Source organism: Leptodactylus fuscus, chromosome 2, assembly GCF_031893055.1.
Source record: "Leptodactylus fuscus isolate aLepFus1 chromosome 2, aLepFus1.hap2, whole genome shotgun sequence".
Lineage (NCBI taxonomy): Eukaryota > Metazoa > Chordata > Amphibia > Anura > Leptodactylidae > Leptodactylus > Leptodactylus fuscus.
The window spans coordinates 171,603,274-171,624,558 of NC_134266.1; the positions used below are offsets into that span (position 1 = coordinate 171,603,274).

Sequence of the window (21,285 nt, forward strand, 5' to 3'; positions counted from 1 at the left end):
TGGCAGAGGATGATTCCTCCGAGGACGACTCAGTTATTCCAGCAGAACTGCGTTCCATTATGAACAAACGGGCAGGCTGCTGAAGTCCATCCGGTCTACAGTGGGCCGAGATGTTGACGGGGAAGCCTCCACGTCTGCCTCTGGGGGACATATTGCCTTCCATGCGGACGCCACGCTGACCGACCTTATGGCGCAGCAGTGGAAACAGCCAGAGAAAGGACATTCGCTTTCCAGGATCTTCAAGAGTTTGTTTCCTGTTAACACTACCCAGTGGGATTCCTGGGGGCCTCCCCCGAAGGTGGATTTGGCCGTAGCAAAGCTGTCCCGCAGAACCCTGGTGCCCTTGGAAGATGGTTCAAATCTTTAGGACCCTCTGGATCGTAGGGCGGACTCCGTTCTGAAGAAGGTCTACTCAGCTTCCTCCGCGCAAGCCTCTGTGGCCATAGTCTCCTCTATGGTTGGTGACTTTTTGCGCAACCGCTTAGCCGCCTTGGAGCGGGATATAGACTTGGGCGTAGACAGAGATGAGATTCTGGCCTCTATGAAAAGAGTTCATAGGGCTGCAGATTATTTGGCGGAATCCTCCTGCCATCAATTAAAAATCTCCGCCAAATCTATGGCGTTGTCTACTGCGGCCCGTAGACCCCTTTGGCTAAAGCCTTGGCGGGCAGATTTTGCGTCTAAAGCAGCACTCTGTGCTCTCCCCTTTGAGCCGGGAAGGGTGTCTGGCCAAAGCTTAGACGCCATTATGGAGGGATTAGCTGAAGGTAGCGGAAGGTCCCTACCTCAAGCATCCAGGGGCAGACGTGCTCCCTCTAGAGGCAGAGGTTCTTCCTCTAATTATAGACGCCCTTCCCAACAACGGCGTTTTAGATATCGCCCTAGGGGAGCTGGTCGTGGCACTTCCAAGGAGGACACCAAGAGGAAGCCTGAGTTTTGACGTGGGGCAGCTCCCTGTGGCCCCCCTTCCTGTGGGAGGACGTCTTTCCTCCTTTTCCAGAGCATGGTTCACCCATATCCAAGACCCATGGGTGTTGAAGATCATACAACACGGATATCACATCGACTTTCATCTTCCACCTCCAGATCGGTTCGTTTCCACCCAAACTCTTCCACCTTCTCAGCAGGCCAGTCTAGAAGCCTTGGTTGCCGAATATGTTACCAAGGGCGCCCTGGAGAAGGTACCAGCCTTAGACCTCGGTCTGGGAGTCTACTCCCCCGTCTTTCTGGTCCCCAAAAGGGGGCTGGAGGATGATAATAGATCTGAGGTACCTCAATCGGTTTATCAGGAAGAGGTCATTTCGAATGGAAACCGTGGATTCCGTGGCTGTGTTTCTTCAGCCAGGAGAGGTGATGGTTACCCTCGATTTGAAGGACGCCTATCTACATGTCCCCATTGCTCATTTCCACAGGAAGTTCCTCAGGATTGCCGTCGCTATGGCCGGCCACAGGGAGCACTATCAATTCACAGCTCTGCCATTCGGCATCACATCCGCCCCACTGGTATTCACCAAGGTGATCGCTCCGGTCGCCGCAGCCCTCAGACTTCAGGGTCTTTTCATCGTCCCTTATCTAGACGACTGGCTACTGAAAGCTCAGTCTCCTGCTGCTCTCCTCCAGCAGCTCAACCTTGCCATCAACTTCCTACAGGAGTTAGGATTATCAATTGGGAGAAGTCCGAAATCGTTCCATCCACCTGAAGAAAATTCCTCGGATTTATAGTGGATTCAGAAGCGATGCAGATCTTCCTCTCCAGTCCAAGGAAGGAAAGAATCCAAGCCAGTGCACGATTCCTATTGCGCACTCGGCAGGTAACCATCCGGACCGCCATGAGAGTCCTGGGCCTGATGTCATCCTCGGCCAGGGCGGTGCCTTTGGCTTTATGGCATTTGCGTCCCCTGCAGATGGAAGTGTTGAGAACCTGGAACAGGTCTCCACGGGGATTGCACAAGAAGATCTGCCTTTCTCCCGCTACCCGTCTTTCCCTCAGATGGTGGATACACCTGAAAGACGGAAGGTCCACGGTCCCGACAGTGTGGACCCTGTTGACAACAGATGCATCCCAGTGGGGATGGGGAGCCCATTGTCAAGACAAAACTGTACAAGGACGATGGAGATGTCCGGAGCTGGGGTCATCCAATCTCAAGGAACTCAGTGCAGTGTACCTGGCCCTAGTACACTTTGCCCCAGAATTGAAAGGCAAGTCTGTCAAAAACCGGTCAGACAACATGACGGTGGTAGTCTATATAAACAAACAAGGGGGCACCAGGTCACCAACCTTGCTGAGAGAGACGAATCTCATATTTGCCTAGGCGGAGAAGAATCTGGTCCAGTTATCCGCTGTTCACATAAAGGGCTCCCTGAACATAGTAGCGGATCAGCTGAGTCAGGGTATTACCGTATCAGGAGAATGGTCTCTCAATCCAGACGTATTTCAACAGATCGTCCAGAGATGGGGTCTCCCGGAGGTCGATCTTATGGCTACCCGACTCAACGCCAAGGTGGGGACCTTCTGCTCTCTGTACCAGGAGGACAATCCCTTGGCGGTGGATGCCCTGTCCATCCCATGGAGGTTCAGGCTGTTTTACATATTCCCTCCAATTCCAATCATACCGAAGGTATTGATAAAAATAAGACAGGACCAAGCCTCGGGAATAGCCATAATCCCGTTCTGGCCAAAAAGGGCTTGGTTTGCTCAGCTCATACAAATGAGTCAGGGCATATATTGGAGGCTTCCCCCACTCCCAGACCTGGTAACCCAAGGAGAGCTGAGATGCCAGGATCTGAGGAGACTCAACCTGACAGCCTGGAGGTTGACCAGTCCCTATTGAGAAATAGAGGACTGTCACAAGCCGTCTTGAAGACCCTATCCAGCGCCAGAGCAGATTCGACTAACAGGAACTACCGTCGAATAGGTAACATCTTTAATGCCTGGTGTCTGCAGCATCAAGTGGACTCCACCGATCCCCCTACGGAGGCGATCCTGGACTTCCTTCAAGACGGACTAGACAGAGGTCTTGCTGCGGCCACACTCAAGGTACACGTAGCGGCCCTGTCCGCCTATCTGGGGAGGCGTTTGTCTCAGGATCCTTTAGTGAGCACCTTTATTAAAGGGGCAACTAGGCTGAGACCGGTGGTAAACACCCCTGTCCACCAATGGGACCTTATTCCGGTCCTGAACGCCCTATGTGGCCAGCCATTTGAACCTCTGGAAGAGGTCTCCCTCAAGTCGCTAACCGGCAAAATGGCGCTGCTATTGGCAGTCACACCTGCCAAACGCGTTAGTGAACTACAAGCTTTGTCCGCTGAGGAGCCATATACCACCTTTTTCTCTGACCATGTACAGCTTAGGTTCCTCCCTGGGTTTCGTCCCAAGGTGCCATCTGCTGTAAACAGGAACCAACTGATTTCCCTTCCAGTATTTTTTCCGTTCCCTTCTTCTGCTGAAGAAGAAAGATGGCACAAGCTGGATGTAGTTAGATGCCTGCAGATCTACTTGCAGCGCACTCGCCCCTTTAGGTGGACTGAAAACCTGTTGGTCAGCTACACGGGGAAAAACAAGGGCGCCAAAGCCGCCAAAGCTACAATATCCCGGTGGGTTACCGAGACTATTAGAGTCGCCTATACCGCCCAAGGGCTGTCGGCTCCATCTTTCCTTCATGCCCATTCAACCAGGGCAGTGTCCACTTCACGGGCAGAAAGAAGTGCTTTGTCTGTGGACCAAATATATGCAGCTGCCTCTTGGGCATCTGAATCCACCTTCATTCGGCATTACCGCCTGAAGGACCAAGTGGCAGATTCCACTGCCTTTGCCCAGACCAGTTTAAGTTCGGTCATGGGTTTGTCCCACCCATCTTGGGGACCTGCTTGCTATATCCCCACATTGTGCCGCTGTTGAGGACGACAGGGAACGAGTGATTATGAAGATAATCTTGTTTCCCTTAGTCCTAACAGCGGCACAAGATTTCCCACCCTGGGAATCATATCTTATGTATAAAACTGTATATAAATGTAATGGAGGTACTTTTGTATTTACACGCAGAGGGGAGGTTCTTGTGCCCTCTTATAGGGCCTGCCACGCATTTGATTGGCTAATTAAATATCCGCCTGTCCTACCAGCACACAGGGGCAGAAATACCCCACATTGTGCCGCTGTTAGGACTAAGGGAAACAAGATTATCTTCATAATCACTCGTTGGTATGACTTTCTATTTGGAAGACTTGCAATTTCAAAGTTTGAAAACTGCATTTTTTTCGAAATTTTTGCCAAATTTCAAATTTTGTAATAATCAAAGACATAACATACCGACCAAAATTTACTATTGACATGAAGTACAATGTGTTACGAAAAAACAATCTCAGAATCACTTGTCTATGTTAAAGCGTCTCAAAGTTATTGCCATTTAAAGTGACACATGTCAGTTTTGAAAAAAAAGGCCTGGTCTTTAACATACTTTTGGGCCCGGTCCTTAACCGGTTAAATACCTTTTCTTATGATTGGATACATCTGGCTATGAAGTTCAAAGCTCACTGAGGTTACAAAACCAATTTTGTGCTTCAGTAAGTCAGTAAAAAGTAGTTAGGGGAATTCAAATCAATAAAATGATAAGGGTGCCCATACTTTTGCACCGGTCAAATTTTGGTTTAATGCATATTGTACATTTTCTGTTAGTACAATAAACCTCATTTCAATCCTGAAATATTACTGTGTCCATCAGTTATTAGATATATCAAACTGAAATGGCTGTTGCAAACACCAAAATATTTAGAACAAAAAATGATTAAGATTAATAGGGGTGCCCAAACTTTTTCATAGGACTGTAAGTAACACAGCAGGGAGCTTTATAAAACAAAGAAAAAGAGATGGTTCGTAAATTGGTCCCTCTATTCCAGGAGTATGGGTCTGGTCCCCAGGGTTTCCAGTCCCAGCCTGATATTTAGGGTCCGTTCACAAGGAGTAAACGTGCGCTCATTTTGGCAAAATACACGTGTAAAGAATACACATGTAAAAATAAGACTTCCATTGACTTCAATTACATTTTTTACACGTGTAAAAAAAAAAAACGTCAAAAAACACGAGACTTTTTTGACACTTTTTTTACACGTGTAAAATATGTCACTGAAGTCAATGGGAGTCTTATTTTTACATGTGTATTCTTTACACGTGTATTTTGCCAAAATGAGCACACGTTTACTCCGTGTGAATGGACCCTCATAGTTATAGTCTAAAGATGTTTGTCGTTCTACAAGCAGTTAGCAACGTTTTTTTTAACCATACATAAAAGATCCTTTTAGTAATATGTAGTAAGTCAGCAACCATAGAGATAGGGTATAAGATAACATCAAAAGTACGCAATTTCCGTTGATGCATATTCGCCAATTAAATTAGGAACTCTGACACCAGATGAGAGGATGCGGCAACATTATCATATGTATTGGTCAAACAACATAATAAATTGCAGCAGTTTATTAGGGTATTGTCACCCGAGGCACCGGCCATTGCACAGATGCTGGTGCTTCTACTTATTATTGACTGTGTGGTTTTTCAGTTTACCATACTCCTTGTAAAAAGGGAAAGCTGATTATCAGTCCTCTTAGTTACTTAAAGGAACCTTGTCAGGTTGATTTGAGAGACTAAACCACCCACAGGTCTTTATGGACTTGGAATTAAGTTTCCCATAAAGCATTCATGACTTATTTCTGGTGACGTACACCTTGGCTTCGCTGTGCATGTGTCCATTGTCTGGGCCATGTGCATTGTAACTGAGGTGTATTCCTTGGGTTTCACTTAAGAACTGTGCTGGTGCGGAGAGTACAGCCACAAGGTGTATTTAAAGTTTTTCTTGTTTTTAGAGCAGACACTGATAGCTTTACAGGGTGATTTAGGATACTAAACCCCTGCTCCATAAAGACATGTAGGTGGTTTAGAGACCCAAATTACCCTGACAGTTTCCCACTAAGTAAAAACATCAGCGACTGCTGCACTGATACCTCATGCGGCACCACTGTTACCTCTGGTCCACACTAGCGTATGTATTCCGTCCGGTGAGAGTCCACATCGAGACCCCCGGACGGAATATAATCGCAATTGCAAGTGCTGTGCTGTCAAAGCGCACGGACCCCATAGACTATAATGGGGTCTGTGTGCTTGCCGCGCACTGCCCGCATATACGATTCATGCTTCAACTACCATTGACCCTGAAAGTATTGCTTTATGGAAAGATGAAATGTTTGATCTTCTGATTTTTTTTGTCCAATGAATAATTTATTTTTGTGCACAGGAATGTCAGCCTTTGAATCTGCATAGTAAACGCTACATGACGTCACCTAAATCACTGACTATCACAGGTTCATCTAGACAAGATAGTGGGAATTATACTTGTAAAGTGCCGTTTAGTCATAATGGTGTAACATATAACATCTCCCGTACAATAGAGTACACTATTTCAGGTAACTATGTCTATTAAGTATAATGATAATACATGTTAAATACAGCAAAAAAAAATTGCTACACATGGGATTTAGATGCATTCATCATATCACATTTAAAACATAAAGGATCGATGAAGGATAGCTTCCATACTATATCTTAAATTCTACAATTTACTAACATGGGATGTATGATATACAGTAACTACTGCAAATTATAGGTGTTATGTGCCGTGTGTTTTTTTTTTTTTCATTAGGTGTAAGCAGTGTTCACAGCAAGGTATGTAAGCAGAATCAGTATATGCGCTAAGAAATCTAATGGTGAATATAGCTTTTTTATGTTATTGTATACTGGCTGGATTGAGTAGAAGGGAGAAATATTAGGGTCCATTCACATGGAGTAAACGGGTGCTCATTATGGCAAAATACACGTGTAAAGAATACATGTGTGAAAATAAGACTCCCATTGACTTCAATGACATTTTTTACACGTGTAAAAAATGCGCCAGAAAACACAACGCGTTTTTTGACGTGTTTTTTTTTTTTTTTACACTTGTAAAAAATGTCATTGAAGTCAATGGGAGTCTTATTTTTACACATGTATTCTTTACATGTGTATTTTCCCAAAATGAGCGACCGTTTACTCCGTGTGAATGGACCCTAAGAGTTTCCTAGATATTTCCACTTCCTTCTGTAGCCACTACTAGGTTTGGCTCAATAAAAATGTTGCAAAATCTGCAACAAACAAAGGTGAGTTTCTGCAACGTTGGGCCTTAACCTAAGGGTCAGTACACACAGAGTTTTTTGGCGCTGATTTTGACACTGAATCCACCTCAAAATCAGCCTCCAAAAAAACCTCCCAATAGAACTCTATTGGGAGGGTTTTTTGGAGGCTGATTTTGAGGTGGAATCAGTGTCAAAATCAGTTCCAAAAAACTCTGTGTGCATTGACCCTAAGAAGGACATTCCACATTAATAAGTAGGCCATAGGTTTAAATCAATATAGGTAAGGAAAAGCGTCAAATAGTGCAATGCCTTGAACAAGGTATGAAAACATTAGGTATTTCATAAAAAAACTGAGTGTGATCACTGTACTGTGAAGAGATTTGTGGCTGCTTCAGAGCACAGATGGGTTCCTGCACATAAAGGTTCAGTGTGCTATCTGTGAAATACACACATCACGCACTGAACACGGCCAAGGTCCTCTGTAACTGTGACCTTTTAATACTGAAAACTTATCAAATGACCATTTTCAGTTCTTTACACCCTATAAAATGCTTAGAAACTCTGCAGTGCATAATAATTAGGAACACTGGATTATGATTTTTTTAATTTGTGAAAAAATGTTATTCTTGGGAAGTTTATACTGACTATACTGTCATTTGCATCAAACATTTAGGAAAATCAGGGAGAAATATAATTTGCATATTAATTTGGGATGCTGCGTACAGGCGAGAGAATGTGGTAGCATAGAAGTTGTGGTATTGTTCATTATACTACCAATACTTGTTTTTATACTTTATTTTACAGATCGATCAAACAAAACGGAGCCTGTTATTATATTCCCAACAAATAACATCATAGATGTGGAATTAGGTGAGTTATGCTTTGCACTAAAAAGTAAAATTCAGTTATGTTGCCTAAACCTCAGGCACTTGTTTGTACTGTATTATAAGCCATAATAGGACTTTCACAGTACAACATATGAAGACGGGGCTTTGAAAACAACATCCACATGTTGCAGAAACTTTGGCAAACTGGATTATTAATTCCATGTTACAGTATAGAGCAGTGATTGTGAACCTATAAGAAGCGTGTCAAAGGTGACATGCCAAGGCATTTTGGGATACACGTTGTCCGAACCAAGTGACAGCTGTACTGACGCTACTGCTATGAGGTGATCTGAGGCAATGGCCTCAGATAGTGCCTTATGGAATAAACTGGAGGGGGATCTTTTTTTTTTTTTAATCGACAGCTACCTATTGTGTTCATGCAAGAAGCAGCTCACAATAATTTTTACTCACCTAGCCACGTTCTTGTCTTTGCCGCCCTCTGCGGTGCGACACTTACATCACGATGCCGAAGAACACTTGGACTCTACATACAGTGTCTCAGCATTCTTCTTCTTTTTATTTTTTAATGTACATTGTGAGCCCCACATAGAGCTCACAATGTACATTTTTCCCTATCAGTATGTCTTTGGAATATGGAATGGAAATCCATACAAACACGGGGAGAACATACAAACTCCTTGCAGATGGTTTTATGCCCTTGGCGGGATTTGAACACCAGGACTCCAGCGCTGCAAGGCTAACCACTGAGCCACCGTGTGGCCCAGCATTCTTCTTCTTTGGCTGCAGCGCACCCCAGAGGCGTCAGTGGAAGGCGGCCAGGACTGAACCATAGACAGATGAGTAAAAATTATTGGTTGCTACTCTCTGTGTGGATAGGGAGAAACAGGGGTTATATGTTGCAGGTGGGTTTTAGAAAAAGTCATATATTGTGTGGGGTTATAAAAGGTGTTCATGTAATGTATGGGGGCCATAAAAAAAGGTCAGATACTAGGCGGGGGGAACAGGGTCAGATATGTCATGTGAGTTAAGCTAGTTTGTTTTTTTTATTAATTGTGACATGATGAGCTCAAAAGGTTTGCCATCACTGGTACATAGGCTGCGGTATGTTATAATGTGCACTTGTACATACAGCTGAAACGCCTGTACAGGATTCCCCATTAATGAGTGATCTGGGCGATGGCGCACATGCCAGCAGAGAAGGCTCTGCATGTCCTCTCTGGCGTGCATGCACAGGGCCCTAAGGAATGACCCCATTTTGTAAACTGCATCCCTCAAAGAATTTATCAAGGGGTGTAGTGAGAATTAGATTCCCAGATATACATTCATGGTGGATGGTGAAAAGTTTTAAGCTGTGTGGGTTGCATTGGGAACACTAAATTCCTTATTTTTTCTAGTAGCTTCTATGATTCTGTGGTCACTCTAGTGATCATTTCTGGTTACTTTTCACTTTTTAGCTCTATAACTTATTGACTACATTTTATTATTAATGTGACTTTTCTCATATGACATAAAACAAAATCCAAAACAAATAAATCATAATTCTTATTGCAACAATATAACAGTAAACATTTTTGCGTTCTGCAGTCTGAACAATGCCTTAAATTTTCCCATGCCTACCTCAAGCAACTAGCCATTAAAGTGCAGGGAAAAAAGCCACTTGTTCAGGGGTGTATTTGTACCACCATACAGTATACAAACACGGAGGGGGGGGGGGGGGTGACCTATATATGCCATGTGAACTGGCCCAAACAGCTGACACTTTTACAGATGACATATTGTAAAATTATTGGAAAAAATGCAGAATTTGAGTGAGTTAGGAAAGGCTAGCAGTAAGAGGAATAGCTAGGGAGACAGCGTGTTAGAGAGAGAGGGGGGAGGAGTGATTTGGAGATAGTGTGAGAGCCTACAACTAACAGAATGCATTGCAGCTGGTAGGTACATACCTGTAAAAAAAAAATGCAGAAGATGCTAGGATTTCCCAGAGAAACCCAGAAATCACTCAAAACACTGCTAAAGTTATATGGGTGCACTTATTAACCCATTAATAACACTAAGAGACCTTTTTTAAAAAAAATAAATAAAAAATTTTACCTGGAAAACTCCTTTAAGATCGGGGCTCCACGGGCCAGAAATGCCACCATTTACACGCGGCGGAGACGCTGCAGGAAAAATCGCAGCATTATACAGTACTTGTAAAGTGGATGGGATTCATGCGAATCCCATCCCCACTTTGTGGAAGAAATCACAGTGGGATTTCCAAAAACGTCGCAGTTTTGGAAATTGCAGCATGTCAATTATGTGTACGGAAACGCCAGTGGCTTTCCCATAGATATAATGGTAAGAGTAAGTCTGCGGAGGAAAACTCTGTGAACTTTCTCTTCAAAGCGATGCGGGAAATATTGCAAGGCGTTCACGCAGCGGTTCTTCCCGCAGCGCTTTAGCCCTGTGTTTACGGCCCGTGGGGCCTTAGCCTATGAATATATTTTATTTAATGGGCCTTAGGGTAAGAAAACACTATCCATCTGCAATATGTGGTAGAAATCCTGCCCCCTAATGGTGGCCAATTGCTGCATGATTTTGTACTGTTTTATATCATGCAGTCATTGCCCATCATAGATGGATGACGTTTCAGTCACATATAGCAGCCAGAGAATTGGGGTGGGGGAGGGGGTACGTGGAGACAAGTTTGTTAACTGACTATGGCCAATAACCTCAATCCACCACTTTTTACAGGAGCTCCTATAACACTTACCTGCAAAGTGTTACATAATAGAACCGTAGGCTTGCTCTGGCTTTACAATGGCACTGATATGGACTTTTATGCTGATGATGGCAGAGTTATATTAGGAGATACAAGGTAAGTAGTTACTTTATACAAAATATGTTTTCTACAATTGCGGTTTTTAAAAACTTCTTCATTAAAATACTCTCATTTTCTTTAGGGGGTTGCGAAAGATATATCTTTTTTTCATTCAACACCAGGAAGGGGGAGGGGGTGGTTCATTAAATTAAAAAAGAACCCATTCTCACCTTGTTCCCATGCCAAGACTTCAGTGACATCCTGCACTGCTGCTGGACATAAAAAAAAAAAAAAAAACTAGTATCCTTGCTAACACCTTTAGGTCTGGGCCCCACGTGGCCTTAATGCCTTGGTTTCCCGATGGCGTATACACCATGAAAAAAATACAGCGTTTTATAGTCACTGTGTAGTGGATGGGATTCCCTAAAGTGCGATAAAATATGCACAGTGGATATGCTGTGATTTCTAAAACAGTTGCGATTTTGGAAATTGCAGCATATCAATTACACCTATGGAAACGCTGGTGGTTTCCCTATATATATAATTGAAGCAGAAAGTCCGCAGAAGAAACCTCTGCGAACATTCAATGAAAAGCACTGCAGGAAAAACTGTGATGCATTGCCGCTACAATTTTTCCCACTGTGGGGCCTTAGCATTAGGCTGGTCCCCACTTGACGTAAATGCTGTGGTTTGCCCGCGGTGGAAATGAATCCGAAAAATACACAGCATTTTACAGTCAGAGCAAAGAGGATGGGATTCTAATGAATAAAAAAATATGCACATTGGACATGCTGCGAATTCCAAAAATGTTGCAGTTTTGGAAATCGCAGCATGTCAATTATATCTACGGTTTCCCTATAGGTATAATTGAAGCAGAATATCTGCAGAGGAAACCTTTGGGGACTTTCTGTGGATAGCGATGTAGGAATTAAACTGTGATGCATTGCCGCAGCAATTTTTCTCGCAGCGCTTTTAAGCTATGGAACGCTACGTGGGACCTTAGCCTTAACCATGGCGCCTCTAATTGCGTGGAAAAAGTTAACGCATACAGGTTATTGCTCATCATGTTAGGAAAGCTCTCAAGTGAGCAACTTGGATATAACAAGTTAGAAAAATTAGGAAATTAGTTTAAATCACAAAAAATAGAAATCCATTTTTGAGCCGCATTGAGGTCATTATTTGTATCTTATGCCTCTTTATTCCATTATATTTATGCAAAATTGATATAGTTTGTCTTGCTTTAGCCAAAAATTAACAGAAGACGGGATACAATACTTCAAGAGCCTAACCTTTACAAAAGTTACAGAAGAGGACTACAACAGACAATTTTATTGTGGTATCTGGCATAAGGAAAGCACAATGTTTTATGTTACATTAAAAAGACCAGGTATGTACTGAGCTGTAATTGTGATCTGTAATCTTGTACTGAGCTGTAAATAGCTTCAAGACCTTACAGCGATCATAAAAAAATAAAAAGGTTATGGGGTTTGGAAGGGGGGGGGGGGGGGAGTCAAAATTGAAGATCGAAAAATGTCTGCAGCAGGAAGGGGCTAAACTAGAAAACATAATTGTTAGTATCATAATGATTTTGCACATATACTAAAATTCTATTCTTACCTGTATTTTTCTTTCCTTGCAGATCCAAATTTCCAGGGCTTCATAATTGCATTTTTCTTGTCTGTGTTGTTGGTTCTGACTATAGCTATTATTGGCGTAAAAATTCTTAAAGTTGATATTGTACTTTGGTATCGAAGTTCCTGTTTTGCTAATACATATCAGAAAGGTATGTTTAATCTATTAATCTGGAAAATATTTTGGTAAGATTACCCCAGACTGAATGCTTTATTAGATCATATGTACATCATTGTTACCCCCACAGTTAGACTGTATAGACCAGGAGTCAGCAACCTTCAGCACCCCAGCTGTTGTGAAACTACAACTCCCAGCATGCTCCATTCACTTATATGGGAGTTCCAAGAACAGAAGAGCAAGTATGCATGCTGGGAGTTGTAGTTTTACAGCAGCTGGAGTGCCGAAGGTTGCCTACCCCTGGTATAGATGCCCTGTGAGAACAGCTATCACTCTAGTTGAATTATCATTGGAGTAGCAGGTATTAATGCGACACTTGTGCTACAGTGGAATTGAATGGTCATTGGCAGCTTTCATGGCAGTGGATCATCTCAGGTCAGACTGCAGTATTGGCCATGTTTACAAAGGGCTTGTCTTGTAAAGACAATCATCAGCAAAATGAGTAAAGGATTATATGCTGGCATGAACACAAGCACACTGGACCAGGTAATATTTCAGCATAGGCCCTAAGCCCCGTGACTCAGAGAAGAGAGGAGAGTGTGATGGAGGGCATGTTAGAGCGGCGTGAGGTACAGCGGTTTGGAGTAACTGTACCATCCTTGGTACTGCATATTGCTTATTTGCGTATTGTGACATAAATGAATAACTCATAAATGGAATACTGAATTTTTTATAGGAACAAAGGGATTTCATTGATGTAAGTCAGACTATCTGACTGTGTTGCTGGTTTAATACGGTTCGCCCTGGTGACAGATACTAAAAAACATTGATCTAAGTAAGTCCTAAGCAAGTGAAACCTGAAAATAGCCATATATTTGGACAGATTCAGCAAAGTTTAACTTGTAACTTAGAACTTACTGTAGTGTGATAACTCATGACAAACAGCCATTGCTGCTCAAGTACATATTGAGATATATTGTGAATGTATCACGGTAGAGACATCTGCTAGGATCTAAATTGAATTGCTGCAGGAAACTTTGTCCGTCTGCTCCTGATGAGATAGGGTTAGCACTACCGAAACATATAAATGTGTAGAAAATAAATATTAAGTAACTGAGCTTACTGGGGGAATACGTGAATGCGGGGCTTTTTCAGGTTAGAGCTAGAGCCTTACTAAATCATATCATTGTGGAATATGCTAAACCTTAATATTTCCCATTAATAATTAAGGGAGAGAGATCTGTCTAACTCACATATGAATGTATGCTTACAGTATGCAGTATGCAGCCTGCAGTATGAGATAATGGGAATGAACATATACAGTCCTATGAAAAAGTTTGGGCACCCCTATTAATCTTAATCATTTTTAGTTCTAAATATTTTGGTGTTTGCAACAGCCATTTCAGTTTGATATATCTAATAACTGATGGACACAGTAATATTTCAGGATTGAAATGAGATTTATTGTAGTAACAGAAAATGTGCAATATGCATTAAACCAAAATTTGACCAGTGCAAAAGTATGGGCACCTCAACAGAAAAGTGACATTAATATTTAGTACATTCTCCTTTTGCAAAGATAACAGCCTCTAGTCGCTTCCTGTAGCTTTTAATCAGTTCCTGGATCCTGGATGAAGGTATTTTGGACCATTCCTCTTTACAAAACAGTTCAAGTTCAGTTAAGTTTGATGGTCGCCGAGCATGGACAGCCCGCTCTCAAATGATCTGAAAACAAAGATTGTTCAACATAGTTGTTCAGGGGAAGGATACAAAAAGTTGTCTCAGAGATTTAACCTGTCAGTTTCCACTGTGAGGAACATAGTAAGGAAATGGAAGACCACAGGGACAGTTCTTGCTAAGCCCAGAAGTGGCAGGCCAAGAAAAATAACAGAAAGGCAGAGAAGAAGAATGGTGAGAACAGTCAAAGACAATCCACAGACCACCTCCAAAGAGCTGCAGCATCATCTTGCTGCAGATGGTGTCACTGTGCATCGGTCAACAATACAGTGCACTTTGCACAAGGAGAAGCTGTATGGGAGAGTGATGAGAAAGAAGCCGTTTCTGCAAGCACACCACGAACAGAGTCACCTGAGGTATGTAAAAGCACATTTGGACAAGCCAGCTTCATTTTGGAAGACGGTCCTGTGGACTGATGAAACAAAGATTGAGTTGTTTGGTCATGCAAAAAGGCGTTATGCATGGCTCCCAAAAAAAACAGCATTCCAAGAAAAATACTTGCTACCCACTGTAAAATTTGGTGGAGTTTCCATCATGCTTTGGGGCTGTGTGGCCAATGTCAGCATCAGGAATCTTGTTAAAGTTGAGGGTCGCATGGATCCCACTCAGTATCAGCAGATTCTTGAGAATAATGTTCAAGAATCAGTGACGAAGTTGAAGTTACGCCGGTGATGGATATTTCAGCAACACAATGATCCAACACACCGCTCCAAATCGACTCAGGCATTCATGCAGAGGAACAATTACAATGTTCTGGAATGGCCACCCCAGTCCCCAGACCTGAATATCATTGAACATCTGTGGGATGATTTGAAGCGGGCTGTCCATGCTCGGCGACCATCAAACTTAACTGAACTTGAATTGTTTTGTAAAGAGGAATGGTCCAAAATACCTTCATCCAGGATCCAGGAATTGATTAAAAGCTACAGGAAGCGACTAGAGGCTGTTATCTTTGCAAAAGGAGGATCTACTAAATATTAATGTCATGTTTCTGTTGAGGTGCCCATACTTTTGCACCAGTCAAATTTTGGTTTAATGCAGATTGCACATTTTCTGTTAGTACAATAAACCTCATTTCAATCCTGAAATATTACTGTGTCCATCAGTTATCAGATATATCAAACTGAAATGGCTGTTGCAAACACCAAAATATTTAGAACTAAAAATAATTAAGATTAATAGGGGTGCCCAAACTTTTTCATAGGACTGTAGGTAATATTCTATTGAGGTCACCCTTATGAGAGTATTGTTGTACCTCAGTATTGGATATTGTATCTTTGTGGAGAGCCTGAAGTCTTAACCCTTTCCAGATAACAATAGAGTAAGGGTAAGAAGGCTACTCGATCCCCCCTTACACTTGGACCCGCAGCTGATTTCCTATTTCCAATTTAAAATGGCGGAACAACCTGGTGAGGTATAACTGTAATGTGTGATAAGAAATAAAGAACGCACATTTCTTTTACCACTTCAGCTTATATCACACTTGAGGGACTCACTGATCCCATTACTAGGACTACGTCCTCTGTATTGTTTCTTCTGGATCTCTACAAACAAAGCCCTGCGCATGAATACTCTCAGTATCCATATACTATTACTATAAGTGTGTATATGTTTGTGAAGGAGTCCCTCCTTATGTTTTATCAATAATTATTATAAAAAAACAAGAAAACTGGTGACTGTATCTATCTACAGCAGACTGGCACCGCAATGGGAAGCAAAATGGCGCCACAGTATGCTAATCTCTTCATGGCCAAGCTGGAGAGTGACTTCCTCTCCACCTGCACCACCAGGCCTCTGGCCTACTACCGATTCATTGACGATATCCTAATCATTTGGACTGGGTCTGAACAACAGCTGATAACCTTCCATGAACAATTTAACCAATTCCATCCCACCATCAACCTGACGCTCAATCACTCCTTCTCGGAAATAAACTTCCTAGACACAGTCATCAAGATACAAGAAAACAAAATTGAGACATCACTGTATCGGAAGCCGATTGACCGACCAACCTACCTAGGATGGGATAGCTTTCATCCGAAACACATAAAGAACTCTATTGTGTACAGCCAGGCCATCAGATACCATCGCATATGTTCTAACCCTGCAGATAGAGAAGAACACCTCAGAGTCCTCAGAGACACATTCTTGAGGCAGGGTTACCATCCAAGAACGATTGATAACCAAATCACCAGAGCCACCAGGATACCAAGATCGGAGTTATTAAGATACAATACCAAAAAGTATAACAATCGAGTGCCCCTGGTTGTCACATATAACCCCCACCTGGAGACGCTGAGAGGTATCACACGCAAATTACATCCACTACTGCAAAAAGACAACCGTCTAACATCCATATTTCCGGACCCCCCTCTCCTATGCTACAGACAGCCACCAAACCTCAGGAATATGGTGGTCAGTAGCTCTCTATCACCCCCAACTAACACAGGAACATTTCCATGTGGAAATAAGAGGTGCAAAACCTGCCCCCACATACTGACCACTGACAGGATAGATAGAGATACCAAACTCGAACAAGGAATATAAAATTCCAGGTACGTTGACCTGCAGCACATCCAATGTAGTGTATTTAATTCTGTGTACCAAATGTTCCACTGATAATCTGTATGTTGGAGAGACCGGACAGCAACTTAGAACACGTATGAACTTACATTGCCATACAATTAAAGAACAAAGGATTGACCTTCCAGTGTCAAAGCATTTTTGCAGTGGGGACCACAACATCACCGATCACATGAAGATTTTGATTTTGAGAGGGAATTTCAGATCAAAGAGAGAAAGACGCATAAATGAGTATAAGTTCATGACACTGCTTCAGACACTAGAGTGTGGACTTAATGCGTCACAGGGTTTCATGTCTTTTTACAGTAACGTGTGAACTGATAAGGACCTGTAAGTGTTTACATTGTCTCTACCAATTACTAACAACCCCCCCTTCCTCCTGAACTCTAACACCCTTTGTGCCTGCTCTGTATATATACATGTATCCTTCAAAAATGTTTTTAAATTTACTTTGAGAAAGGAGCCAAGCGTTCCGAAACGTCGTAATTTGTCATCATTATGAGTTAGCCATTAAAAAGGTATCAACTACTGAAGATCACCAAGTTTTCTTGTTTTTTTATATTTCTAACCCACTGGCTAACACGGTACAATAACGAACATTTTCCTTATACAATAATTATTAACAATTTTAATTAGGAAATTCACTTTTTTTCCCTAAAAATCCATTGACTTTAGATTTATTATGCTGTAATATACAATAAAAAGTTTATTTCAGTTACTAGACTCGTACTGTTTTTGTATGTCCAGGGTATATATTGAAGTCACCCAGTCTCAGTTTTCTTTAATTAATGTTCTTCCAGTTTCAGATCACAAAATATATGATGCTTATGTAATATACCCCAAAAATTCCATGGTAACCAGCTCTTATGAAATGGATATATTTGTTCAGGAAGTGCTGCCAGAAGTTCTAGAGAAGCAGTGTGCTTACCGATTGTTTATACTTGGACGAGATGATTTACCGGGACAAGGCAAGTATTTGCATAGTTTATGTACCTAGAATATTCCCAAACAACAACCGGAACCATAAATTTCAGAATCAAGCTTACATGTAAAGAATGCTTTGTTTTTAATATACTGGCGTGAGACAAAGAAAATGCTGTCTCATTGCATTCTATCGTTTTAATTACTTGTGAAGACATAAAAAAAACCAAACATCTGGTCTTAAAATTTAGGTAACTAAAAACTCAGATGAACAATAACAAACTCCATTGTAGCCAAAATGGAAAAGCCTATTGGGAATAATTAAGTACACTCCTTGAAGCAAAAGTTTGTCAAACCACCTATAGCAGCAATAACTTGAAATAATGGTTTTCTGAGTGACTTTTTCAGTCTCTCAGATCATTCTGGAAGAAATTAGGCTCATTCTTCGTTACGACATTGTTTCTGTTCTTCGGGGTATTCATTGATTCATATTTAGGACAGAGGATAAGATGCAATAAGTGGGTGTCTGACTCCTGAGACTCACTTATCAGGAGAACAGGGGACATTCCTACCTTGACTATCCCCTGCATTCCTACAATTACACTAGGAACTAGGCGTTCTTGTGTTATATCATCTGCAGGTGTGTTTTTTCATTTGATGTATGTTCTGTATAGGTGTCTTGGTGTTATTTAGCCCTGACAATTTGACCATGCCACACGCCCCCTGGACGAACATGCGTCGGGTGGAGTGTGGCCAGGTGAGATTACAAGTGGGGTTTTTCATTCTGTATATTCACTTTGGAAATTGGTGTGGGAGTGAGATTTTTACACTATGTGCCTCTAGATTGTCATTCACTTTATATTGAATTGTTTTCCCCTGATACATGTTATTACTCTTGACATAGATAGTGTTTACTCCTGGCATTGTCTTCCCCTCTTTGCTCATATAGTATATTTTACTTGATATTATATACCCTCGCAGGGCCCATCTGGCCTTATGTCTTGTGGTACCTTCATTTATTTATTCATCCCTGTGTCTTCATCTTTATATGTATTGTTTTATACATGTTATAATAATGTCATTATTAGAGATAAGCAAGTAGCATTCGATCGAATACTACGGTATTCAAAATGTTCATACTCAATCGAATACTACTAGCTATTCGCAGTAAATATTAGATTCGGAGCCAGCGTTGATTGGCCGAATGCTATACAGTTTATAGCATTCGGCAAATCAACGCTGGTTCTGCAGCAGGCTCGTCCCTGCTAGTCAGGAGAGCTGGCAGCTTGCTGTTACGAGGGAGTTGACTTTTTCTCATAGGAATGAATTGACCAGCGTTGATTGGCCAGTGTACAGCATTCGGCCAATCAATGCTGGTTCTGCCGGAGGCTCGTCTGTGAGGAGGGGGGAGTCTAAGATCGGACCACAGCAGTCTCCATTGTGGTCAATGCATTCCTATGACAAAAAAGTCAGCTGCCTCGTAACAGCAAGCTACCAGCTCTCCTGACTAGCAAGGACGAGCCTGCTGCAGAACCAGCATTGATTTGCCGCAGTCTCGTCTTTGCTAGTCGGGAGAGCTGGCAGCTTGCAGTTACGGACCCCATAGACTATAATGGGGTATGTGCACTTTAACTGCACAGTGCTCCTCCTAAACACTCTCCTCCTGCTACTCGTGGACTTGATGACTCTCCTTTAGTCAAATAGTGGTTTCCCCTGAAACAAGCATTTTTCCCCATAGACTATAATGGGATTCGATATTCGATCGAGTAGTCGAATATTGAGGATCTACCTAAAATGAATATTGAATCTCGAATATTTCACTGTTCACTCATCTCTAGTCATTATTTTATTTAGTGGTCATGGTTCTCTTTTCTTGGTTATGGCCCACAGTTGTCCTTGTATTTTGACAGTATTAGCCCATTTTTGGAGCAACGTGGTGGCTCAGTGGTTAGCACTGAGGAGGAGTTTGTATGTTTTCCCTGCGTTTTCATGGATTTCCTCCCATACTACAAAGATATACTGATAGGAAAAAGAAAAAAAAAATGTACATTGTGAGCCCTGTATGGAGGCTCACAATCTACATAAAAAAAAAGTATTAGCCCATTTTTGTATGCTATAGACATTAACAGTAGTAGAGTAACAGTCACAGACAGAGGCCCCTGCATCTGTGTCTGATCTCATTGACTATAATGCAAGAAAAACAAACGATGGATACTTTTTTCCCTCATATTCGTTTACTTTAGTAAGCAAACAAAAAGTCCTGAATGCAGGACTTTTTCTTCTGTCAAAAAAGTAAAAAAATATAACAGAAGAAGCGTTTGTCTTGTTTTTTAACATGGGTGTGAATGCAGACACCTGAAACATGGGGCTTTGTCTAAATCTGCCATTTTATATCCATTGCTTTCTTTCTGTTACAAATGAGAGCAACGATTAATAATAGCAATGTGAACGCACCCTTACCTATCCTGGAAAAGATTCAGGTCAATCCTGTCTGTTTCCACAAGTTAATGGCAGGAAAAATGTTAAAATATAAACCTATTATGATATGCTTTCAGCTATTATGGACCTTGTGGATGAGTCCATTTCACGAAGCCGAAGAGTTATTATTGTCCTTGGGAATATGATCTGTGAAGAACGTGGTGATGATTTTGAACAGAAGATAGCCATGTATGATGCCCTTATTCGGAACAAAATCAAAGTAATCTTGATTGAAATGGAGAAGATAATAGACTACACAAATATGCCTGAATCCATCAAATACATCAAGCAGAAGCAAGGCGTTGTGCGATGGAAGGGAGAATTCACAGAAGCAGCTCTTTCACCTAACACAAGGTTCTGGAAAAATATCCGCTATCAGATGCCTCCAGCCCAGCGACATTCAGACAAGGAACTGCACTACATATATTCAGAAGACTGAAAGGAACGAGCTTTTAAGACTTGGATATTATACGTTCCAGTACTTTTATCAGACATTTCATGGCTAGACCCTGGTTAGAGCTGCTTAAATGGACAAAAAGCCCAAGATTACCCCTCTGCTATTCCCCATATCGATAATGTGACATCCTTGACCATGACATTGATATGTTTATTCAATGAACTGTAGTTGTCAATAGACATCTGACTCTTGATCAGGTGTTAGTTGACCGCTTGTAGTTGTAGATTTCACTTCAGATATTACATTCATCTGATTGAGAGGTTATAGCTGTAGAAATGATCTACTATAATGTTTCATATTAGATGCATTAAAAGAGGCCTTCTCTTCCTCCTACCTCATTAAAACATTTTAAAGGGTGATTCTAACTAAAAAAAGGCATAGCATATCCCTAGGATTGGAGGGGTCCAACCTCTAGGATCTACAACAAGCCTTGAATTGAAGGGGGTACTGAGCTGATTTATTATTGTAGCACCTTTCCTCCCATATACGGGTACTCCCAGACGCAAAGTTGGCCACAGAAATGTGCTGCATTTCCACTACAGCTTTGTGCCCCTTTC

General features: G+C 41.9%; 1 protein-coding gene across 1 annotated transcript in view; it reads left to right on the forward strand.

Annotated features, from left to right (window-relative positions):
* LOC142195382 (interleukin-1 receptor type 1-like) overlaps positions 1-20,710 on the forward strand; it is a 39,630-nt gene extending 18,920 nt beyond the window's left edge. The window contains exons 5-11 of the mRNA XM_075265128.1: positions 6,282-6,450; positions 7,960-8,025; positions 10,737-10,860; positions 12,048-12,190; positions 12,443-12,586; positions 17,679-17,840; positions 20,349-20,710. Of these exons, the coding sequence (XP_075121229.1) occupies positions 6,282-6,450; positions 7,960-8,025; positions 10,737-10,860; positions 12,048-12,190; positions 12,443-12,586; positions 17,679-17,840; positions 20,349-20,710 (1,170 nt within the window). The remainder of the gene's footprint in view (positions 1-6,281; positions 6,451-7,959; positions 8,026-10,736; positions 10,861-12,047; positions 12,191-12,442; positions 12,587-17,678; positions 17,841-20,348) is intronic.
* The last annotated feature ends 575 nt before the right edge of the window (positions 20,711-21,285 follow it).